Raw genomic sequence first — 26,552 nt, forward strand, 5'->3', positions numbered from 1 at the left:
TCATACATCGTGATAAATCTCCCCTAACTCCAAGAGATTTTTCCTTAAAGCAGCCATATTGTGAATCTCCCAAGACCATTAATCTTCCCTTTTCACCCCAAGCTATCACTGAAAGTATGACAACTGTTGGCTTTAAAAAAGCTTTATAAAAGAACAGTGGTACTTCCCTAGCTCTGATAGTCATGTAAGTCACTAGTAACCTTCTCTCTGGAAAATCATCTTAGTGGTATTTCTCTCTAACTCTTTTGTTAGAAGTATTTACAGCTGCTCTCCTTACTGGAATTCTACAGAATAGATGCAAGTTAGAAACATAGCCATGAAAATCATAGATTGGGTCCCAGACACTGTGCTAGCTGTCATGTGCAAATTATTATGTGCGTTTAACAGACACAGAGATAACTGAGCTTAATGCTCAAGACATTTAAGTGTATGAGGATCCCCAAAAGCTCAAAGCAACCAAAGCAGATCACTAAGCCATTAATTCCCCAAACAGTTATTATGATTATTTCTAGCAAAAGCTATCTCTAAGTCTTTGAAATATGTTAGGGCCAATGGATTTGAAAAACTGTCCTTGCACTCAGAACAGGCAAATTCCAAGTATCTCCACATTCTGAATGAACACAGTTGGGAATCTGCTCTTCAGATGTTCCAATGACCAAACAAGACTGGCTAAACCACAGTCACTAGTGCAAAGTTCCTTGGTCTAGTACTACTTCAAAGGATCCTACTGAAAAAAGTCTCTTTTCAGAAAAACACACAGACCCACAAGAAACATTTACACCCAGTTTCCATTTATTTCTTATTTGGAAGGAAGAACGACCTACAGTAACACCATGGGTTCTTTCCACGGTCTGCATGTAGATAAGGAAGTAAATTAGATAATACGATCTTTGTCTTGAGTCGTACTGGAAAACAGAACTGACTGTAGATTGCACGATATCCATTATCAACAGACTGCTCAACTTGCAAAGGTCCATTAAGTCTATATTCACAAATACCCAAAAAGATTTGTAAAACACAGTTCATTGTTCATTTCATCCCACTTAACTGAAAACATCTTTTTGAGCAGGCATGAAATTTACCTCCGTCTAGAAAGTGATCCCAGAAGGATTTGTTAGTGTTCTTAGAACTGCATGAATGAAATTTTTTCAGGTCAAGCCTGCTACCCTTAAACTGAATTAAATCAGCTTTTCCAAATGCAATGCAGTCGCTGTAAAGGTGCGAATGAAGATTTAATTACATTGTTTTCTAAATCAAACCATGGCAGCTGTGCTGTCACTTGCTTTTCACTAACATGGAAGAAGCTATTCTTTAAAGGCTGCCAAGAATGGACACCAATGTCCAGATGTGTTTGTATTCCTTTAGATTCAATCACATATGAACTAGCTAGATGCAATGCTTCCACCTGTTGCTCTGATACACTTCTATTTCCTTAATCCATCTATAGAAATAATTAACACATGTCCAGAAATAAGTGCTTGTTATTTTGAAAATGACCTGCTGACCATGACTACCTCCAAGATAAATAATAGTATGTCAGAATTATAACTCCAAAGGCACGTATGCAAATAGGAACACAAACCATCCAAATGTACAATATAAAAGCAAGCTCCCCACATGGAAAAATTATCTGGCCTATTTTGTGCAGGAAATCAAAGCAAAGATTGCAACAGTCACTTCTCAAAATCTAAGAATCTTTATTTTTCTGTCAGACCCTTCATGATGGTATCTGAACAATGGTGGTGTATTTCCTGTTGATACATTTCCTCTTAACCTACCTACTTCTCATTTACACCCATTTGAGAGATTTTTCAATAGTAATAAACAGAGCAGGAAGATTAATTTGATGTTTCCTGAGACAAGACAGGATTTCACACTTTTATAAGTGGGACCAAGCTGCAGGCAAAAAGAAAACAAAACATCATCGCTGGTTAGAATTGCAAATTGCAGTCAATTATGAAGTGACTGATCTGCCTAAGTGTTAACACATCTTACAGCTCATTCTGTTCTATGATGGGGGTTTTGTTTCCCTAAACATTTCAGATTGGAGAATGTGTGTATTCTTCATTATTCAGTGAAAATAACACGAGGAAGAGCTCACCCTACAGAATAATCAATATTCAATTAATAAAAACAGTATATTAACTGATAAACAATCTGAAACGTTCTACACAAAAGCTGGCCTTCTTGAGTATTCTTTATTTTCTTTCCCTTGTTTATAAAGTAATACTTGTTTCACAGAAGGATTATCCAAAATCAGACTGACCTGCCTGAAACTATTCCATAACATACAGCTACGAGGATTCTGTGCATTCCAGAAGAATGAATCTGAGCAGAGGTCATTGAGATGAACAAACCTCTGATCAACCTGCAGGCCCTCAGTTGCCTCCCAGATTTGGCCTACTTTAATGTGACCCACCATCATGTCTCCAAAAGTCTTATAGGATGATACAAGTTTATGCTCAGTTTTGATACTGAGACAGAGTTGTGTTAGAAGGAGAAAGAGACTGATGAAGAAAAAGAGTGGAACTGAGAAAAATTATCAAAAAAAATAGCAACAGTTCTTAGTGAGACTCCAGATGACCCTCGAGAGCAAGAAGATGAGACATTGCAGAGGCAAAATCATTTTATATCATTCCTCACATTGGAAATATTGAGGGTAGCACTGAGGGTAATAGGATGAAGATCATACCAAGGATCCATCCCACTGGAGCAATTTAAAGAAATAATCATTACAAAACCCAATGAAACCGTGCTGATATAGTTAATCAGAAACACTAGAGAGAGTGAAGCCTGTTCCAAATAAAGAGAAAAAAGTTACTCTAAGTTGGGCTGCTTGCACACACCCCAGAGCCAGGCTATATCTCATACAGTCATAAAAGACATGGTTATAAGAAAGTTGATGCTTACTGCTTTTTGACAGTTTAGATGTCTTGTATTAAAGCTGTTGGAAACCACAGGGCTTCTCAGATTAGTACATATGATGCATGAACACACACACAGGGCTTGAATGTTTCGGAATCTATAACCATAATAATGGATAAAAAAGATTCACTGTTTCCTAGTAGTTTTCCATCAGATAAAATCTGAACATAAAAGTTGCCTTATACACTTTCTCCTACAGACAGTTCTGTGTCTTGTACCCCTCCATTACTAAGTTTAAAGTGCTTTTAATTCATCATTTGCAACATTCCACAGGATAGGAGTTAGGAATCCTTCTCATTCAGAATATTTCATGAAATACCTTTGAAAGAACTACATCCAGCTATTTACAAACAACTCTTTGCTCAAGAGTCATAATTTACAAGAACATAGTACTGTGGCAACCCAAAAATAGAAAACTATCAATCCGTTTCAAATTGTTTAATGTGCACATAGATGTGCACATGTGATATGTTCAGCATTGGTCTGCATTTATAAAGCTGTTTTTCCTCCTTTTAACGAGCTACTATGAGACTCAGAAAATTTCCACAGTTTACTGGGAATGAAAAACACTTTTCCCTTTTTGAGCTTTTGGGTTGAGTAATATAGGTGACTATCTTTCAAAACAGTGTATATAAACAAATCAGAAAGTGTTTTCAGACCCAGACTGTTGCTGTGAATTTGTAAGCCTCCCCTCATCCACTGCCCCCAAATTGCATTAAGTTTGATACTACTTCATTTATTATATCATGCACAATTTAGGAGTCGTGCTTCAAGCCCTGGAGTTCAAACATGCCTCGTGCCTAGATGACCCATGAGTTGCATTGCATTTGAAATGGTTCTGACTGCTTCTGAAAGTCCTCCTATATAGAACATTGTATGACTTTTTTGTTTGCTGAGCTTTCTATCCAAAAAACACACAGCTGGATATCTGGGTTGCTCTCATGCCTTTAGCTAGATGCCAAGAACATCCTTCGGGGAGAAAATGAGCAAGGTTTAAAACATACACGAAAGACAGAAAAAACAACCCAAAAAAGAGTCATGGAGAGCACCCAAGAGTCCAAACATGAGGAAGTTTACATGACCTCTAAAAAGATGTCCTCAGCTGGCAATGATCAGTCTCGACATTTTAAATGTCAGTCTTACTAAAAGCTGACGCCAGTCTCCCTGTGAGACCATTTAACACCATTGACTCCCTGTGGTGCATCTCCCAGAGGCTTCCAACTCCACCATTTCAAGGGCCTCAACTAAAATCATCGCAAGACAAGCTGCCAATTCTTTTGTGCACCATCCCAACTTAGCAGTATTTCTCCTGGGTGGCTCTTTTTCCATATTTCCTCTTTCCCCAGGCTTCACATCCCAGTTCTCTCCCTCTCACTTTCCTCTCTTTCATACTTAAGTGCCTCTGCCCATACAGGTCCACTCATTGAGAAACACCTTAGTCGAAACACATCCATGAGAAACTGAACTGGAGAAAACACGAACATAATAGTTACTTTCTAATCTAACTTTATTTTTTATACAGGAAATCTGCATGATGCCAACTTTCAAAGCTCACACAAAAACTAAAGGCTTGTAGGAATAAAGAGAGGTCTGTGCTATTTAGATCACTCCTGATTTTACTTCTGGATTTGTCCTTCAAACAAAACCGGCCCGTCTGAAATTTCAGTCCTCCCCAACTCTAACAACTTTACCTCTTTTAAGATCTACATCTTCTGCTACAATTTAGCAGCAGCCCACACACTCAAAAATAAACACTGAATTCTAAAGCTGTCAGAGTGATACCACCCACACCTTCAAGCACATTTACACATCAGAAATCCCTGTACACAGTATGCGTCACCAAACTTCAGCCCACTGCATTGTGCAATGAATTGTCTCCAGGGAGCTTGCTAGTCCTGCATCATACCTCCCATCCTTCAATGTGGGACTGCAACTGTTCAAGGGCTTCCAGTTTCTCCATCTGTCTCTTGGTCTCGTTGATATTTGTGCAGACTGTTTTCATAGCCTGCAGTGCATTCTGGACAGCTGGGTGATCAGGATGCTTAGAGGGAGTCCTCTTAGCCAATTCCTTGCAAACAACAGAAAAAAAAAAAGATCAGATGTAGCTTGTGGAAAAGCCAAACACAGCATTAAAGTACAATCCTGTAGGAAAACGCCAGAAGTATTTCAGATTTAATGGATTTTATGGACAGTGTTCTCTGCTCCTCACACCTGCAAGGCTGTTACTTTATATGAATGCTGCTAAATAAATAAAGAATCACCATGTTAATTACATTAAATTAAAATTACATCAAATTAAAAGAACTCAAGCCAAATATGTTTTGCTGTGTCACATTTGTTTCTGGTATGACCAAGACAGGCACATGGCAAGTGGTAAAGGTTCCCCAAAAGGCAAACATACCAGAGTGACATGTGCCTTACTGGAGTGAGTAACGTAGAAAACAACTTGTCTGCAAAGCATTTCCTAAGAGTCTGCTTCACTTGTTTCACTGCACAACATGCCATAAACACTGACCACTGAAGAACAACAATGTGAAAACTTGAGACCTGGCGACATCTACCAGATTGGCAAAGGGGCAACCAACATCAACACATAATTAATCATTTTTTTAGACCAATGCTATTTTATAGTCAGCCACAAAGGGATAGAAATACATTAAAGAAACCTTAGCTAAGCCTGGTAATTTCCTCTTGATACATAATATGGTGCTTAAGACCCACATTTTCAGATTGCCTGAAATATTTTTCCCGTTATGTTTTACTTCAACACAGTATTTGGTTGTTTTAAAGTCATGTGACTAAATGGTAAACTGCTGCTGAACTGCATCATTTTGCATGAGAGAGGAGAACGTTTGAAATGTGGCCAGAGATCCTGCACAGCAGTGTGCAGTGTGATCTGGACAGAGCTAAACTGGTGCAGTCCATAGCTCTCACCAGTATGGGCAAAGACAACCTGATTGCTCCAGCTGGTGATCATCCAGGATGAGAGATTACAATCCCCAATTGCTTGTCATAGCCTTCAGCAAGGTCTATTCTGTAGTCCTTCTTGTCTTTGGCTTCTCCACATCAACACGTTAACCTAAGCTACTGACTCTTCTCCAGGCTAATTTTTGCCATATTGACATTAAAGATCTTTGTGCTTTGCTGTCTTCCTTGACACTGACATACTCAGATTTCAGGTGATCCTCAGTACTACAGGGGCTTGCTTCCCTTGGGTTGGTAGCACAGCATGGAATGCAAGCACTGTTCCTAAGCTGGTTTCTGTTCACACAACCTCTAGCTCAAGTTAACTGGTACTTCTAGGGTCTAGTTCCAGGGCCTGTCAGTGAAGGGATGTGGATTGAAACTCAGCTTCTGCTGAAGCGTGCAAACCCAAATACTCCGTGATGCTAAATCAAGAAGCTTTCTCTGTTCTACAGTTGGTTCATACATAAGCTCTATGAAGTTCTTCAGACAGAAGTCACTTTCAGTGTGTGACTAGTTTGTCACGTGCTACCCCTGATAACTAGCAGGTATATCTACAGAATAAGTAGTAAGAGTGTGAGATGCTCAAAAAACAGCAAAAGTGGAAGGCATATTTTAAAGGAGGAAGCTAAAAGTAGTACAGGTTGTTCCAGCCTCTTTCACAGTCAGTCTCGGTGCTTCCTCATACAAGACTTATATATATGTTTGTCCAGTAAAATTGGGCTATTCAATTCTTTGCATAGATTAGGTATTTTGATAGCATACTCACAGCTGCAACTTCTCCTACCTCATAATTATAAATGGTGATTGACAGTGCCTGTTGTCAGAGGAATGATGGAGGAGATGGGTTATGTGCTGACAACTGGGAATCCCATTAAGAAAAGGAATTAATGATCTTGCATGATTTACAGAGTAACACATGCATAAGAGAGTGCCTGATACAACTGTCAGTCACTATCACTAATGTAATTTCCCATGGAAGTTCTTACCCATATCCCACTTTTGTTCAGAGTAAGTCGAGGAAAATTAAATTTTTTAAAAGTAATAATAGCAAAGAAGTAGGTGAGAGATGTTGTTCCACTTGGTGACACTAGCTTCTGCTTCCAAAACAAAGTGCAGAATTTTTGCTACATGACAAGTGTTAACCACTGTCCTTTAGAAACACATGTAAATATCAGCACTGTCTAAACATACTTTTTTGAAGTATCACCAAGACACAGAGGAAGAGCTCTTCATTCACAGAAGACCACAGCTGCAATAAACAGAGACAAAAAACCATCTTCTGCTATAACAGAAATTGTATCTTCACATGTGCAATCATGAACTATTTCTCTCAAGGTTTGCTTGTAGGCAAAGCAAGGCAGTCTGTGGCATACATCTATTTTGCTGTCTTGAACAGTACAGGAGTCTGCAACTTTAATGCCCCACACACCTGCAGCTACATTATCTTCCTAATCTGCAGGACATCCCTCGGCTGCTCCTGTGCCTCCTGGTGCCTGAAAGCAGGGAGGGAAGATACAGGAAGGAACAAGTGCCTACTTTCTAAACCCCAAGCATTTTTATTTTTTTTTTGCAGTGGCTGCTAATGAGAGGAAAAGTAAGCTCTTTGAGATTCAATCCTTTTCTATTCTATTCCCAATCCACCCCCTACCCTCCATCTTCTGACTTCAGAAGATTCTTTGTGTATCCAAAGGAGATTTTGAAGAAGGGAGGACAGAAAGCAACATCTTTCCCACTCCTGCTAGCTACCTGCTGTGCTGAACAAGAGTAGGAAAGGGGGCTGGATAAGGCAGGGAGGGCACTAGCCAGGGTATTCAGTTTTCACAACAGCAGTAGTTGACAGTCAGAGAATCACTGGGGCAGTGACTTGCTTGCTCTCATCCCTGCTTAGTATTAAGCACCAGAGGAAGAGCCCTGCTGCTCTGACACTGGCATCCCCTATAAGAACACAGCCCAGCACTTCTGAAATACAGCCAGGGAGCACTGGGTATTTACTTATTAGAGTGGCAGATTTATGATGTGTAAACTATAAGAGCATTTGCCAACGCTTAGAAAGGCAGCTGAGAGAGAGACCAGATGGCAAACCTTGGGTATGACTGACCTGTCCTCCAGATAGCTCATATATAATGCTGTCTGGAATGACTGTCTCATGTGTTGCAACTTATGCACTACAAGGCCTAGAACATGAGGTTGTTGGCACTTACAGAAAACTGTTCCTTGCAAAGAGTGTCTTTAATTAATTCATAAAATATCGACTTTCTAGCTACAGACTTGTTAATCCTTGAGACTAACCAGCAGTTGAAAACAGAAAAGCTGGTATTTTTCAGTCTCTCTCATCTTAGGCATTATCTTCTGACTTCTCATCTTCCCTCAGAGAAAGGGAAAAAAAGAAAAAAGAAAAGTTGCAAAAATATTCTGTATTGAAAAAAAAAACTTTAATGAACTAAGATGGAAATAAAAACTGTCTCCTCCTGGCACAGCATTTCCCTTTTTTTTCACTGCTTCATAGCTGCAAAGTTTCAGGTTGGGACACTCATAGCCCTTTTATGCAGAGCCCAAATGATTTTACAAAGAGAGTCGTAACAAGGAACTGTGTGGGATAGCATCAAATGCTTTGCACAAGTCCAGATAGATGAAGTCGGTCGTTCTTACTTTTTCAACCAACACTGTGATTGTAGAAGGCCACCAAATTTGAAAGGCATGATTTGCCCTTAGTGAAGCCATGTTGGCTGTCCTCAGTCACCTTGCTGTTTTCCATGTACCTTAGCATAGCTCCCAAGGAGGTTCTAGTCCTGGATCTCGCCAGGCACAGAGGTGAGAACGACTGGCCTGCAGTTCCCTCTGGTCTTCCTTTCTTCCTTTTTAAAAAATGGGGCTATACATTTTCCTTTTCCATTCAGTAGGAACTTCACCAAACTGCCACAAATTCTCAAGTATAAATAGATATTGGCTCAGCAACTTCACCTATCAGTTCCCTCAGGACCCTCGGATGCATCTCATCAGGTCCCATTGACTTGTGCATCCTCATGTTCCTTAGATGGCCTCAAATCTGCTCTTCCCAGTGGGCATTCTGCCTTCAATGGATAGGGCAGTGTGGTTAAAGCACTTGGAACAAATTGAACCTTGAAGCAGAATCACAAAAGTCTATTTGGAAGCTACAATTTTCCAACTAATTCTTGAAAGAAAGTGTAAATTTACACTAGCAAAGCTCTTGCATTTGGATTCTAAAAGATTATCTGGCTTCTTGGTTCCATCTGAATTGTCTAGCAATCAGGAAGTAACTATATAGGAAAGGCAATGCTAGAGATTTGAATGCTATCTTACTTCCTATTAACTTTAACTGTACCCTCCCTCCCAAAAAGAGAACTCTTCATAGAAATGCCAATCTTCAATTATGCAATGTAGTAAAAGGATTTCCAACTAAAGTATTTCAGTGTCAGACACAGCTTTAAATAGCATATGGCTAAAAGACTTCCAAATAGAATAGAATCTAAATGTAAGAAGTAATCACATAAAGACAGCAGATCAGCTGTTCATGCATTTGTTTACCTACTAATTGTAGGTAAACACACACAAAAAATCAAACAGAACAACAATAACAACAAAACTATGAGGACAGAACTCAGCAACAAGAAGAACATTGCACAGGAAGATGCAAAGAGGTAGCAGGAGGGATGATGAGCAAACAGTGCATGCAGGCAGAGGAAACTAGAGGTTTTTCAAATGTAAACACAATTTTAATATTTCCTAGCAGAAAGGATGTTATTCTGCTTAACTGATCTTTTTAAAGAAAAGGACTCTGTCATCCTTCCCCATGTCCTCTGTTGCTACCCAGAAAATGATTGTGTACTTACAACTCAACTGAACATGTTTTGCAGTTTAAATATCTAAGTTCCTGTATTTTAAAAATTCCTTCTTCCTATATTCATACTCTTGTCACCCACACATGGCTTTAACACTAATTCTGTGCAGTGACTGTTAATGTCGAGCAAATCATTGCTTGCCAGGCTGCGTTGCTTTGCACTACAAGCAGGGCATGCATAAAACATGGTTTCTGGGATGCATCCGTTAGTTATTTGAGTCAACGTCTCAGGATTACAGAGATAACAAAGACACCATATTTTTTATCAATTCAAAGAGATGTGGTAATAAATGGTTCAATTCCAAACTGTGACAAAAAAAAAAGGAAAAAATGCTCAGAAAAAACGTGTTCGTGTTTCAAGGATTTTCGTATTTGTATTTTCAGCTTTTAACATTTGCATGTATTAAAAATCTATTTTCCACTTAAACTAATCAGAAAATAGATGCTACACCAGGCACTGTATCTGCCAATCACAGTAGATTTTTTTTTGTCCTGTGTACATTTAAAACGTATAACTTCTGTAGCTGTTTCTGCAAGGTAAAAATCAGGCAACAGTAAATCAGTAAAACTGATGACATTAGATGTACCATCAAATCTGCAATATATGCCAAATTAAAGCACAACAAAACCATGTTTTATATATATTAGCAGTTATTTGAGATGATATATAAGAAGTGTCGAAGACAGAAGTATGATTTATAAATTGGCAGTGTTCCTTACAGCTCTGTAGGGTATATATAACTTCTAATGTTGTAATGTTATGCTACATAGACTTGGATTTCAACCAGGCAGTATTATGAATCTCAGTGCAACATCACTCTTCTGAACAGAGGGTGCAAAACCCCAGAGATTAAACATATTCAAATTATGGCTAACTAGATTTTCTTCCTTAAATGTTGCTGAGAGGAATGGGGAAGATGGAGAGGGGGGAGAGCAAGTTCCTTCATCACCACCGGCTTCCTGTTTTTCCCTTTCACATCCCAGCACCACACTTGTTGCAGTCTGTGTATGCCTCACTGTTGAGCTCTCCCTTTTGAGAAGGCTCTCAGGCTGGATATTCAGCTTTCTGCCTCCAGGTTTTCTTTCTCTCCTAGGGTCAGTGAGTCTTCAATCACATGAAGCAATACATATTTACTGCCCTAAATCTTCCATGGAGTTGTTATATTTTTAAAGGATCAGAGGTAGAATGTGCATTTCTGGCTGGAGACCTAGCAGCTCCTTAAGAGAATAGACATCAAACAAAAAACAGCCCCTGTGACAGCACTGGGCTATCAGAGCCCATGGGGGGCAGTTATCATGTGCTGTGCATTTTCTGCGTGTCGGGAGGAAGAAGGAGATAGAAATGACTGCATCCAATCCCCACCCCCAGTGGTGTGATTAACTCATGATCGCTGCTCCCTTAGGGTTTTCCTCTTGCTGACATAAATGCTCTTTATTAAGGGGAAAAAGGCTATTTTTGTTCAGAGATCTGTTTACACAACAGCTGCTTCTACAACTAAGAAGCATAGTTAAGGCTAATTAATACAGAGTCATAATTATTATCAGTGAGACAGAGTTGCCTTAATCCAAAACATTCTGATAGAAATATTTACTCAGCAAGCTTTCCAGCGTCCACATCCACGCTGGGGTTGTAAGTCACTCACTCAGTCTATGCTCTCAAGTTCTGTACACCTGTTTGCCTTTGCTTCTTTTCTTCTTACCAAACCATAATGTCCATCACAGCAAGCATAGTTCTACTTTGTTTAAGCCTGTTCAAAGCCTCTTTCTCACTTTTAAGGAAAATTTCTGGCAAAGCTCTTCAGTAACAGACAAGTATTCGGAACACCTATGTACCCAAATGGCCTTTAAATCCCCTGCTGAACTGTGACAGCAAGGAAAAGAGGTGGAAGGTGGTCATATTAGGGAGGGCAAGTCTGAGCTACTGCACTCGTATTATCTTTATCAAATCTAACTGCTTACCTACATTAAGTAAACTATAACAAGGTCATATCAAAGTCATCAGAAAATCTGGATGTTCACAAGCTCCTATTAGAAAGAAAGTAAAATAGGAAAGTGGGTGTTGATGATTTTACCAATCAGCTGGAATACAGTGCATGTGTTTGCTCTGGGAATTAGATAAAATAAGATAAAATTCCCATGAATACTGAACAGCTATTTCTGGAGCAATAACTGCAGTTCAGGAGCAAAGGGATAGCAAACACTTAATTTGAAGGTTGTGTTGTTTTTTAAATCTATTTCACTTTTTTCTTGGAGAGCTGCATTTTTCTCGCCAGCACTACCAGAAATCAGTTTTCTCTTCACTCAGCCTTTTTTTTTCTTTCTACATCTGAAACTTTTGCGCCCACTCTGACAATTTTGTACTAGCAAGTAGCAGGCAAACCTTGAAAAGAACACAACTTGCTGACCATGAATTTATGGTGAAACAGAGCATGTTCTTCTGTTCTTTGTTTTTTCTTTTTAAATCATAAGAGGAGTTTGCATTCCATTGGATGGACTGAACTGCTAAACTGCCTGTGTGCATGTAAATCTCAGTGGTTATGTCCACAAGACATGGCACATGAACGTGTACTGTAAGATTTTAAGACGGGTGTCTGCTGCACAGATAAAATGATTCCACCTGTAGGAAGGACTCAAATTTTTTTCTCTGAAAGCTGGAAGGTGATGGAAAGAAATGATTTAAATATTTATCAGATGAACTTGGACTTTTATTTAAGGAAACATATGAGTATTGAGCTAACCAGCCCGGACCTTTGAAGGTCCTTATTCAGTCTGAACTTACAGATACAGTCCTGCAATAATTTTACATGACATACACTTGATTCATTGGTCCAGCCTATGCCCAAGAGAAGCAGATCATCACAGAATCATTATTTTCCTCCATGATTAAGGAAGCAACCATTTTGTAGAGATGAGAAATTGCTGCTTCTTATATTTATTAAGAATTAGTTGTATTTTATTAAATATAACATTACTCTGAGAATATGAGACTGAACATCACTGAAGATTTGTGGCTTTTAACCATTAAGTAGCTACTAGACCACTGCTGATGGAGGCTTTCCTAGAAACTGATTTCTCCTTTTCCTTCTCCCCACCAGGTACATGATTCAGCCCTGACCCGAAGGAATGAGGTACGTTGGCTCTTTTTATGTCTTTGGTTCTTTAACTCCTACACTACACCAGCTAGCAAGGGGGCCAATTAGTGCAAATTGCAGGAGTCATTTCTGCAGTAACACCTGTCCAGTAGAAACTTGTCTGAAATACCAAATGGTTTTTAAACAAGCCAAACAGCTGTCAGATGATGAAGATTTTGATCATTACTGACCTGAATACACTCAAACTATAGACCTAGTGATGAAAGATGTGTCCGGTTTCCAATCCCTAAGAGCCATGGAGTTCCTTAGAATACTGATACCATTCCATTTAACCACAGCTTTTCAGGAAGTAGCTAAAATAGCATTCAGGTCTTCATAAATATCAGAAGAAATCTGAAATCAGCTGATGAGTACCTTACCCTGTCTGGTCTACCCATGCCATTACAAGATTTAACAGTGCCATCAGCCAGTTTTTTGACTGTATCCATAAAAAAAGCCATTTTTTGTAAACAGGATTGAACCTTTAAAAGCACAAGTCAGGACGGTAGCAGTGACAGGAAATCCAGGGTTAAAAAGCTGCAAAAATCACTCCAAGAGTAAAACAAGTAGCCAAAGACATTCTTTCTTGGTTTACCTTAAGCAGAAGTGGATATTTGCAAATTCTCTGAATTGGAGTCAGTAGATAACCTTCCAGTGGAATGTCTGTAGTCTTTCTGCCTCCCAAAAGCATGCAACTCTATAATCAAAAAAGGAAGTTAATGTTAACTCAGACAACACTTTCACATGCTCTTTGACATTATTTGCTGTTTCTATAATACACATTATGGTCACAAAGAACTTCACCATTCCTAAGATAAAAGAAATGGGACTTCACTCTCCACTGAAATACAGCCATCAAGTTAAGCTGCAAAATTCTCTGTGAGTCAGCAAAAAAAAACTGCTGTGGATAACAGTGGCTGCAAAGAAAGGTCTCTTCCCACTGAGATGTTATACAGCTTATGACTCAAAAAAACATCATAACAATACAATGACAATCAGCAAATCTAGAATGCACCATTACCTTAAAGAATCCAACCTACTCCCACCACCAAAACAGCCATGCAAAGTTTGCACACATATTCCAGAACACTCAAAGGATAAAATAAAGCATATAAATAAAGAATCACATAATTAACTCTAGTACAGTCTCTATGTCTGAAGGAAATCAAATGCAGCTCTGAAACAAATGAGTCATCAGCATCTCATCCACCAATTCTCTGGCAAAACATTATGTCTAAACCCAGCTGAACAAACAGTAGGGGTGCACTGGCAGCTAAACAGCACAAATGTAGCCTTGAAGTAGTTGTAGTACATAATACTGCAGAAGAAGTTTGGGGTTATGCAGGCAAGGCTACTGTGTGGGAAGGAGAACATTGATGCAAGAAGCAATGACACTTAAGGAAAACAGATTTCTGTAATTCTGGTGCTCACAATAATAATAATAATAATAATAATAATAATAATAATAATAATAATAATAATAATAAATCTGCTGTGTTTCAACATTAGCTCTTTGTCTGGAAACCAGAAGGCATCACAAAGAAGTTGAAGGGCATTTCTCCACCAGAACAATGACTGCTCTTCCAGTGTTGCTTTAACATATTAAGGAAGATAACAGTATAAACCCTTGAGTAATACTGGACCAACACACCAAACAAAACAGAAGTCCAAACAGCTTTTAGGTTGAAAAACAGGTGAAGCAACCAATGAACTCTTGCAATACTCATACCATGAATTCTAACACATTTGGAAAGGCATTCTGTAAGAATCATTTCACAGGTAAGTTTGTGCATACCACCTCAAAACAAGAGATGCTTATTTTCTTAATAGATTATGGAAATTCATCTCTCAGGACTAATATGAAAAGGAAATATAAGAATTGAGTATGATATAGAAGAAAAACAACAGCCCTTTACCCATCCCCTTATTTCTTCATAATAATCCATAATATGTGTGATAAATAATCACTGATGGACTCTAAGGTTTTTATATATTTCCCTGGCATTGCTGGCATTGCCCACTGCTAGAGGTAGGCACTGGACTCAGATCAACTTCAAATCTATTTGAGATAAGCTACTTTCCTATGTTCAGCCATTAATTTGGATAACTTTACTCCAATAACCACCCAGGGCAAACCTGTTAGCAGAGGATGAAGTTTAAATCCATTTCAACCAAGATGTGCTTTCGTTGGGGCATCACTGATAACACTTTCCCCTGTGAAGTGTGTGCACTGGCTCAGATACACTCTGAAATGGGGTTTGTGGCTGTAGTTCAATAATTCTCTTCTTCAAGAATTGTTCATAGACATCCGACGTAACTCTCATTATTTCTAAGTGGTATTTTTACAGACAGTTGTCTGTAAAATAACTCTTCCCCAGGGCTATTCTAGATCTGTGTCATTGGCTACCAGCTCACAATGCTCCCTGTCCAATTTTCCAAGTCTCGGGTGATTCAGTCCTTCCCGTCTCTCCTTTCAGCCCTCCCTCTAGCTCTGGACTCAAAAATGCCCTTTAACACTTACTGATTTTTCAAACACATTCCCACATTCTGTATTTCAGCAGCTGCAAGGGGGCAATCGGGCCAAATCCATCCTCACAAGCAAAGCTTTGTATTTTAATGCAGCTCTCTGCATGGTGGCATTATAGCGTTGGCTTTAGGAGGCAGTGGAGAGAAGAGTGAAGGCCTGGAAGAAATTACAACAGCCACAACAAAGCAAAGATTTCAGCATAGCCTCTCCTTCCATAGTTACTGTTATTTTAAAAATCTCTTGGATTCAGGTGCTGCTGCAAAGCCACAGCAGACAGTGCGACATCTTTCATGTGCCTCATAATTAGTTTGCCAGCTGCTGCCGGCAACACAGACAGGAGCTTGTTGCCAATCCAGCTGAAATGCAGAGAACACTCTGGATTTGGGAAGGACGGTATTTATATCCACTTTCATTGCTTGTCTTTCCCTTTAAGTTTGTCTCAACAGAAATACCCAGAGTAGATCACGAACAGGAATTGCTCATTCGGTGATTTGAACTAATGCTTTAACAGGGTTTATTGAAACTCAGATGTGATAAAGAAATTCTGAGTACCCAACAGCGTGTGTGTTCCTGCTCCTCCCTCCAAGGTCTATATTTTGTGGCTAAAAGAATGCTCTGGCCCTGCTTGTGACAGGCATTTATGCAGAAGTTTTCTTCTGCTGTACTGTATTAGGAAAGAGCATGCCTTTGGCACAATGGAAAAAAGCAGAGCAGAATACAGAACAGAATCAGTCCATTGCAAAACAACAGCCTTTCTTTCACTTCACAGCATTTACTAAGACACAAAACTAGTATGCTGACTGGTCCCTCACCTATACTCCCATCCCCAACCTAAGCGCCTTCCATTCATAGCAAGGAAAATAACACTTAAAATCAAGGAGAATTGAGGGGAGGCTGTAAGGAGAAACACCTACCCCTCTAACCTGGATTAAAACAACAACAACAACAAAAAAACCAACAAAAAACTATCTACTGGTTGTTTCTCTTTGCAGTCTAGCCCTCAAGAAGGCTGTATGCCACACTTCCTCCCAACACACGCTAATATTTTATGGATTGGAGGATTTGGGCCATTTTTGATACAAGCAGCAATGATGCCACCAAAATAGTTCATCCAGCCTATGTTTCTTGCCCACAAGTGGCCTCATGGGGAAAAGGATGTCAGAAGGAGGCCACATGTTTCTGGTGGGTCTGCAGATGGTGAATTGGTCAGAGAATTAAGCAGGGAACCAGTCTCAGCCAGGCTCATAAATTATTGCATTACTCCTTTCACAATCTTTGCTCAATTTTTCTGTTATTTTTGCTGATGTTGTTTTTTAAAATACTTCTCTGTATCCACTGAAAGTACTCATATCATAGCTGTGCTTAGTTGGTACTTGAATTTACCCATTATTTCAATATCCATCCTTCTCAAGTGCTTCATAGCTGGAATGAATCATGTCTGCAAAATGTTTGGCATTCTTTGGATACTAAAGGAGCATTATAAGTACAGTACAAAGTCAGACCATTACGTGAAGAGTGCTAGAGAAGGTGCTTACCAGGAGGAATGCTCTCACTGTTGGGATCTTGTTCAATTCCATCAGCAGTCTGAGCGCTTTCTCATGGTTGCTACAGTACTCCTCATACACAAAGAACTTGTCTTTCTGCAAGAAAAAGCATTAACTTATTGACTTGGAGAAAACTAGACTGTCTGTATTGCCACAGTCTGATCCTAAATTCTTTACACAAAGGAATGTGCACTCTGCTTAAAGTGCTAGAGTTGCATTTCACATGATATGCACAATATCTCCACATGCTAATAATTTATAGAAGTGTCCCCCTAATTCCTAACTTACTTTTGTGAATTATCATCAGTTTTCTGACCACAGACCTCCTCTGTACTTTTCCTTTCCATGCATCACTGAAATAATACATCCTTTGCTGAAAGAATGGATTTTGCTATCTCAGGGACTTTTATGTGCCAGGATATTCCATACAAGCAGACAGAAGCAAAGTAAAGCCAGAAGCAAGGGAATCATAAATGGAACTGACATTTCTGAACTACGCTAATTACTACTACAGGAAGAAGAAACAAACAAAGATGGCTGGGAAAAACCAAGCACTGGAAGAAGCAACCAGCTGGAAATCTCCTGTCTTACAGGGGCTGCCCACAACATCTCTCCTGAATGGAAGCATTTTGATGAATAAACACAAAATAACCAATATAATAAAGAAAGGAGGAGAAAGGTAGCTTCATAACCAGATTGAGGTACTTACAGTGTACCATGTCACAGCCACCACCAGTTTAGGAAAAGAATTTGATGCTTTGGTCAGATGCTCAAGGGCTAGATGTATGTGCTCAGAGACTGAAAATTGCTTTTTAAAAAAAATTTTATTTTATTAATTTTTATTTATTTTTACTAGTAATTTATTGAAATAGTTTTCTCTCCCTATACATCCAAAAGAAGAATTAAGAATAAAAAGATGCATGGCCAAACACAGCAACAGTGGTACAAAGTAAATAAAACAACCATCAAAAGTGACACAAAGAGCTTGAATGTAGATGTTCAAGACATCCTTCATCTCCAGCTGTTCATATTAGTAATGGAGTTTAATACTGGAAGCTGGAAAGAAACAAAGATCCTGACCACCAGATACAGGAAAGGCATGGCTGAGTCAACAGCACAGTAGAAAAGAAACAATTGAGAGACAAGGGATTTTATATATTTTTTTTATCCCTAAATTGTAGAGCTGCAGAGTGACAAGACAGATTTATAAGTTTCTCCTACACTTTTTCCTCTCACCTCCCCTCATCTTCCTAGATGCACACAAGCAGCTTGCTTGAGACTAAAAATAGCAACCATTAACACAAGAGCATCCGCTGCATCAATGCACACAAAACGTCATTGCTCAGGTTTCTGACTGCAGCTCTGAGTGCCAGAAGTTTGGGGAGGATATATTTAGATCATGACAAAATTCCTTTTTAAACTCAAGACAGTACAATAATTATGCACACACCAGAGTGCTTTCATCAAGTCTTTTCCAGCTGCCCCTCATGCATGAGACCCACAAATATGACAACTATGTTTTAAATTACTCAGTGTCTGAAGTGTTTAATTTCCTCTCTGGGTGACAATCAGTCCTGGACTCCCCATCTCCTGGTGAGGTAATTATCAGTTACATAATTACAGATGATAGCCCAGGAATTTGGAACCTGCAGTTACACTGTATGAAAGTGTAATTATGGTCAGAAAAATGACCCCATAAATATGGCACATTCTAACTCAGCAAATCTGCTGGATACACAGATAGACCTTCTGACTTTGGTGACAAAAATAAGTCTATACTGTTCTTAGTTAATTTAAGAAGTCTAAACCAATAGTTTATTCTCCATATGTTATTTTAGATCTAGTAGTACAACCCACAAATTAGTGCAAATTTGAAAACAGTTTTTGGAGAGAAGTTTCATGAAAGACATGAAACTTCTCTCCAAAACTGGGTAAACTGCAGACATTCTATCTGGATGTATTTTTAATGAGTCGCGACATTTTCTTCTTTGAAAGCAGGCTAAAAACTATTTTGTCAATATGAAAAACCTAAATAAAAAATAAGATTTCGTTCTGAACAAAACAAGATTCCTGATGTCTTCAATAGTAAAAGCTGAGCATTCAGGCAGCACTGTTCCCAAAAATAAGATGAAAACGCATTTCACTCTAATAATCTTACAGCTACTGAGTTGCCAATGCCCTACCAATACAGCAATAACAGAAATCAGGTATCAGTCAGCCCTCTGCCCTTCTGCTTTGCCGACAGTCTTATGTTTTCATGATCTGCACAAGAAAGCCTATGTTGATGAGGTGTAATTATTCAAGATTTAATATGTCTTTGACATTGAAGATATGCTCTACATGTTCCATTTTTCAAGCAGCAGATTTGATTTTCAATTGAAGTGTGTTCTTTACTGTCTGTTATTGAACTACAACTCCTTAAGAAATTCCAATACATCAGAATTAACTTCTTACAATCATCTGATCAAGTGGAGTACACTAGGACAAACAATGTCTGTCTTCCAGAGCAAAACAATCTTTCATAGCTGTATATCAGAGTAAGCACATTTCATCATCTGCTAAAATACTTCCTGAAGTTGATATGCACTACTTACAGTGAAAAATGGTTGCTCTTTTGGAGCCCTTGCAATGTTGGCTTGTTTATTTCAAGTGTTAGCCAAAATCTGGATCCTGCCACGTTGAACATCCGGGGCAAAAGATGTCCTAGCATAAATGTAAATGGATCAACTATGATCCTGTAGGCCTACTCCAACTAAAAGTGTTGAAGAAGTTAGAAGAAATTTAGGATGCATAGATCTCATAGACAGGACTCAAAAATAGCAATCTGGAGGAGCTTGCTCTGAACCACATTTGCTGCTGGCATCTCCAGCTGGAATCTCACTATGAAGGCCTGTACCATGACACAACAAATCCCACATCCCTCACTCCCAAATACCTACAGTGAGGCTAGTCTTCTGAAAGACAGGCATAATTTGTACACAAAGACATGCCATTCCTTCCTCTCTTCATAACCTACTGTTGATTCTTCCCTGCTCAAGACATGAAGTGCCACAATGCTTTTAATGCTATTCTTATACTTTATGCATACTTCACTTATTATGGATGAGACCAGCTTCTTCCATGTATTATGAAATGAAAGATATCTGATGTCCTCCTGAATAAGCTGTAGGTTTTCTTCCTTATGGGATTATGAAATGTTTGATGTACACCATATTTGCAATGCACTTCACAGACTGCAGTGTAAACTGATCTCAGTCAAACAGTCTCTATCAGAAGATCAGTTCTCACCAGCAGTCATCTCTGTGCATTACAGTTCCATAATTCCTGCTTTGTTGCAAATCTGAGAAGCAGAGAACTTTCATTTACTTAATTACTAAATTTGTCAGTTATAAATGCTATGCCCACGTACAAGAAAATATTGTCAATGACTACATATAGCAGGTTTGAATTCAGCTGAATGACAGACAGGGCATTAACATTTCTGGTTAGTTGGTGTCACTCTGAAACACAGTAGACATTTAGCCAGCATTGCTCAGGAGACATCCCATGTTGATACCATCACTAACAAGTACTATGTTAGCATAGGACATCTTGCTAGGCAGTGATTCTACTGAGTATTCAAGTCTTTAACTGAGTGCATCAGTATGTCTTTCAGCATCTGACAGTCATTCCTCCTAGAGAACACAATTTACGGGCACTGTCCCAACACATTCTACTGTCTCTACATATGCTACTATTTCAAGAGTCACAGCATAAATAAAATCAATAGTTGGTAAAGATCTATGAGCAAAGAAAGGCTGCATAATTGCTGACCACTCAAACCTGATGAACTGTGGAAGCATGAATTATGATTAGAAAAGTATAATAGAACATATTTTGATAGGAAGTTGGCCTGTGGCTTAATGCAGTTAATAAGAATTGAAGGAATATCTATTATATATGGATGCATTCTAATTTCTTCAGACATCTCAAGAGGGCAGCTGCATACAAAAAAAATCTGCAGCTTTGAATTATATACATGTAAATCAGATAACTTTGCATTTAGATGAGTTCATCTCATGACTAGGTATATGTAATAATTGATCTTGCATATACAATCAGTGTGCTCTATGCTTATATTAGTTTGCAATATAAGAAACAAATTATAATGAGAGAAGCAGTGCTTCTCTTATTTCCATGATTTTCTCATTTCCAATTCCACCATTTCTTGTTCCCTGTTATAGCTCTGTGCCTTCCTGGGTCACCTTACAGTACCAACCTGGTACTGAATCACGTTGGCACACTTAATCATATTGTGAATGTACAGAAGAACAAATAATACAACTTTCAGTGTCAGATGACACAAAAAGAATCCGTCAAAATGTTTTCAACAACCACAACTACTTTGTATTTTGTAGTTGTGGCATTCTTATCTAGCATTGAGTCTAAAACCCAAATTTTCTGTAGTTCTGAGCTACATAATTCAGGTATTTATTTACTGCATGGTAAAAGGTCGTATATGGTAACTTGCACTGTATTTCATCAAGTGCAAGTTAAGCTATCTCATGTTACATTTCATTTACTGAAGGACAAACGTATGCACAGACACTACTGTAAAAGCAGTAATATCTTCTGTTGGTTTCCTTTATTTTAAAATACAAATGACATTATTCACTTATTTGAAATTGTGCTGCTTTTCAGAAATATTTGGAACTAACGCTGACAAATTCTCAGCAATTGTGTGATCAGTTGAGTGAAGAAAAAAAGGAAAAAATATTCAATGGGAAAAGGAAGGGTTTCTAAAAATACCTTGTTATTTAGCTGAGTTTGATGTGGTTTCCATTGTTCTAACCTCATTCACAGGTTTTTTTCCCACCCTACCTTCAAGTTTTATTCAAGACACACATTGTCACAGTATTGCTACAAACCTTAGAGATTAGAGATAGTTAAGGGGCATGGGAGCTTAAGACAGGAAACTGCATTTTCAGATAGTGTTAAGTCATTGTACTTACAAATTTTAAGAAAACATTTCCCAGTTCATGCTGAGACTGAGGTTCTGGTTGTAAACAAAATTCCAGGGCAGCCAGGAACTCCTTGTGAACACCAAGAATGTCTTCAATGTTAGAAAATAGGATCTGAAATACATAAAGTGAAGTCCAGTGTCAACTATTAATAAAACCCTCTTAGGCGCATTAAAGTACTAGCACCAAAATACTATGGTTCTAGACTTAGTCATGAAAGGACCTAAAGCACAGATGATAACTGCTATCTTGTCTCTTTCCTATGGAAATCTTTATTGCTACTGAAGTACCTACTCTAAATGAAAATTATCTTTCCAAGCACCTGAGCATGATGAATGTAAACAACCTCCTTTAACTCTAGAGAAGGTCTCCTATGAGACTGAACACGTGAAAGAAATCACAAAGACTAAACTGATTTGGCAGGAACATGAAATTATCACTCAAAAGATGTACTCGTAAACCACATCTCTGCCATGGTGTTTACAGTGTAAAGTATTTCCAAACTAAAAGAGCAGAATCTTAGCGTTCCCTTCCACCAACCTCTGTGACTGTAAAAGGCATTTGTAACGTGATACAGGCCCTCAATTTTAATGTGAACTAAAAGGAAATTGCACAATCTCACAGCTAAATGATCCCTAGGAATTTAACATACATGTGCTAAGGAAAATAAACTTTCAGGTCCTGATGCAAAGTGATGCAGCTATCAGGATTGATAGCCACGAGAGGAATGCTTGAATGAGCAGACCAGAGCCTGGAGACTGCAGTGACACACACACTGTGAACAGCACTGTCCATCTCTTTGCTTTAGCCGTGCCAGCCGCAAAGAGATTTGCAGCGTAGTCAAACCAGCTTTCATATTAGGAGCAGCCTCCCAGGCCTGGCATAGAGCATACGTGTCACTGCTACAAATCCCAAAGAATGCAGCCTGACAGAGCAGCCTTCAGCTTCCTGGTATTTGGTGGGAGATCCTCTGATACTTCCCAAAGCACCTTACAGTAAAACTAAACTTTTTCAACTTTATGCAGTGGACTTTATGCACCAGATGAGACACTGATTCAGTCTGATGGATGGTGATGCAGCAGTAGTTACAAGATTTTGTAAACTAAATCTAATTCTTTGAGGAGGAATGAAACCAAACAGTTAATGAAAAACAGTTTATCTCTGATTTTTCAGGAGTAGAAGACTGGGTAAGGAATTAAAGACCCTCCTATGCACGTACCCAGATACAACTCAGTACCTTGTGTTATTCAAGGATGGAAAGATTTTTCCTCAAACCCTGCAAGCTGGCTGCATGTGCAAAGCACAGCACATGACATCTTTCTTGTCTTTGCTCACCTGTCACACCACTATATGGCAATCCTCACTACCCATGTGCATACTTGTGCCTCATTGCTTTTTCTGGCTCTGAATAAACTGAAGACTCCAACACACTCTACCTGCACTCATGGGTTCTGAACCCATCAGAAAATAAGACAGGAAGCTGGGACTGATTACTTCCAGAAAACTCCCACTGCAAATTTGAAGAGCCTATGATGGTTCATTCTATAGCATGACTGAAAGTGACGTGATGACACATTAGCCTTAGCCTGCATGCCAGAAGCTGTGCCAAAAGGGGATTAACAAGGAAGAGGAAAACATCTGTCAGTGATGATTTTATCTTTCAGGAGCAGTCTTCAGGAGGATATTTTGTGATTCGAGGAATATCTGTGTAGTCCAATAAATTATGTGATGGTCAGCAGAACTCTGCTTGCAGCAGATTTTGCAGGTAACAAAAGTCACTTGAAAAATCAAGGCAGCAGAAAGACCTTAGCTATATTTGCTTTTATACCTGATGCAGCCACCATTTATAAACCTTACGGGGAGGATTTATGTCTGGCAGCTTGTGCACACCATCAAGCTGTGCTGTCTTCACTGTTCTGCATCAGTAAAATCACGTCACCATCCTCTGCGAATGCAGCGTAATACTAACGTATCAGCAGTTATCCTCACAAAGGGCACGGAACAAATTGAGAAAATATTTTAGCTGAGACTGCTGCAGCCATCTGTCAGTGAAGGAATTATAAGTCTATGCCTGGCATAGGAATCAAGGTGGCCTTTCTGGAAGGGAATGCAACGGCCAGAGGCTACTGTAAGCACCACTGCTTAGTGTCAGTGGTGGGAGAAGCCTACGAACATAATACCAGGAGTAATATCCCATGTTATCCTAAAAAGTACTTTCTCCTTTTGCTTAGAGGAAAATGATATCCTTGATTTTCCTCTAGATGTTCCTGCTGCATGAAGACAGGGAGGAAAATACAGGTTTTTCTTTACATAAGCTGCCAAATCATCTATATACTCTCTGCTGCCATCTTTTCTGTTGCTAGCCACCTCACAGCTCTCTAGTGACTCAAGATACATAATAATAGCAGGCAGAGTTACTGGAAGTCCCAACACAGTCTTGTCTGTCCTGCCTCTACAAGCAAAGATTTGCAGAAGGAAAGAACAATCATCTTTCCACTGCAGGAAAGACAATTAAATTGTTTGAGGAGAAGGGAAATAGACAACACTGATCAGAGAAAGCACGCCTTTGTGTTTCTACTTCACCATTGGTAAGCTTACACCTTTTTCATCAAAGAGAAGCTGTGTTATTATAAGCTGAATATTGTAATAAGAATTAATGAGGTCTCACAGTGGCCTCACAAAGGCACCTCCAGGCAGTTCAAGAATGACACAAAAATGAAGTAGTACTTTCCCAGAGGTTGTGATGGACTTTAGAATACAAATACATTTAATCACTAGAGAAAATAAGGACTTTCTGCATGGGTCTTGTGAGTACTGCATCTGAGTATATGGCAGTCATAGCAATACATGAATAATGGTAGAATTAACAACTTTTATATCAACATCTGCAGTTGTTTGTCAAGTTAGCAAATGGTTATGTAGGTTTATTTCTCAAGCAGAGCTTATGTTTTTCTGTTTCTCTGCACACAGCACCTACTGCCACTAATCACTTTCCACTTTTCCCTCAGCTGTGCTTAAACATACTCCAGACTGTAAATGGTGAGCTTCCAGTGACCAGGAACTTCCAAATTTGAAGACAGCAAGGAGGCTTAGCTCCACCAATCCTCCAAATCTTCTTGCTACCACCACCTAGATGCCACTCAATTAGTAGTACAGTATTGTTAACCTAGTGAATGAATACCGTAACGGGAGCTGAATCCCTGATAGGATTTCTTTGGGTAATACTACTATGTAAAAATTGCAGAACCAGATTTGAGGAAATACACACCAGCTGCAGTAGTGCTGGACTGTGTAACATACCTATTATTGATGCACTGTGCTGTCATTAATGGAAAGAGCAAAGTCTCTGCTGATTTAGGAGCTGCAGGATGAAAGGTAAACCCAGAAAGCAATCCTGATGGCAGACACTGCATCCTCTCCCACTGATCATGAGGTTTCACTTATGCATGTGTACAAAGAGGATTTTGCTCTCACATGTATGTATATAGCATTTGACATTAAGTCAAAATTACTACATGAAAGTGTTGCTTATTTTTATGAAAATAAATCACAACAAGGCCTCCTACAACCATAGGTATTATAAGAGCTAGTACCTGATATCCACTTTCTGTATCTCATGTGTCTTTCCACTGCAAAATTCATTCAGGAATCTCATCACGTAAGGGTCTCCCATTCCTCAGCTCTCCCACAGGAGTCCAAATTCCTTCCTACTACAACCCAACTAGATATTCTTGCCACCTCCTCATAACTCCTGTCAATTTTTGATTTGTAAGAGACAACAGCTGCAAATTGGCTCACTGATTACTGTCAAGCAAAACACACAAGGGCAGTGCGTTCTCTGACATTCCCCTTCAAGATGCTAATGAGGTCTCTGCGTCCTCTACCATTTCACAAATCTTGCCAAAAGTTAGCTCCTGACTACACTGTTGTCAAATTCTACCGAGATCAGCTGGTGGGACAAAACAAATGCTGTAAGATGAAAGCTAAACAAATGTGCAAACAGACTGAAAAAGTGTCAGTGTGAGTTTCTTTTCCTCTGGGCAGCAGTTTAATAACAATGATCAGAAAGGTAAAAGGAGATTTGATATCCACATCCCTGAATCTAGCCTTTCATTATGGATTAAAGGATGAGGAAGATGGAAGAAATACCTTAACATTCTCCTCTGTTATGTACTTCTCGGCTTTGTCCACAGCGTTCTGGCGGATCCGATGAAGAAATGCCTGCAGAGAAAAAAAATGTTCAAATGTCTTCATAAAGTTTGATTTCACTTCTTTATATCCCCTTGCTTTCCAACAACACAGTGTGCCTGATAAACTTTAAAATTGAAAGAATATAACCACATACCAATCACTACAGTTCTTAGACTCAGAGCTGCCTTCAAGATGACAGAAAAGACATTTCCTAAAACACTGTTGGGTTTTGCCTGGCAATAAATGTCTTCCTTCTGCTGAAATTTTTAGACTTAATTATCTGTTGCTACCAGTAGACCACAGCAAGGCTCTGATTGTTGTGTTTTTTTTTTTCTTTGGAAGCTTCCCCTCTTTCTGAGATGCAGCTGTTTTGACTATGAGAGGCAGAGTGCCTGATGCACATCAAGA

At 39.0% G+C, this 26,552-nt stretch overlaps 1 protein-coding gene across 2 annotated transcripts in view; it reads right to left on the bottom strand.

Moving 5' to 3' along the window:
• The window catches only part of PREX1 (phosphatidylinositol-3,4,5-trisphosphate dependent Rac exchange factor 1), a 73,979-nt gene extending 47,757 nt beyond the window's left edge, over positions 1 to 26,222 (bottom strand). For both annotated transcript variants that reach the window (XM_019622254.2, XM_019622253.2), the window contains exons 1-5: positions 26,103 to 26,222; positions 21,945 to 22,067; positions 16,945 to 17,049; positions 13,478 to 13,579; positions 4,832 to 4,993 (exon numbers count right to left, since the gene is read on the bottom strand). In XM_019622254.2, the coding sequence (XP_019477799.1) occupies positions 4,832 to 4,993; positions 13,478 to 13,579; positions 16,945 to 17,049; positions 21,945 to 22,067; positions 26,103 to 26,207 (597 nt within the window). In that variant the 5' untranslated portion in view covers positions 26,208 to 26,222. The remainder of the gene's footprint in view (positions 1 to 4,831; positions 4,994 to 13,477; positions 13,580 to 16,944; positions 17,050 to 21,944; positions 22,068 to 26,102) is intronic.
• Positions 26,223 to 26,552: the final 330 nt, after the last annotated feature.

The sequence above is a fragment of the Meleagris gallopavo genome, chromosome 22, assembly GCF_000146605.3.
Source record: "Meleagris gallopavo isolate NT-WF06-2002-E0010 breed Aviagen turkey brand Nicholas breeding stock chromosome 22, Turkey_5.1, whole genome shotgun sequence".
NCBI classification, from domain to species: Eukaryota; Metazoa; Chordata; class Aves; order Galliformes; family Phasianidae; genus Meleagris; species Meleagris gallopavo.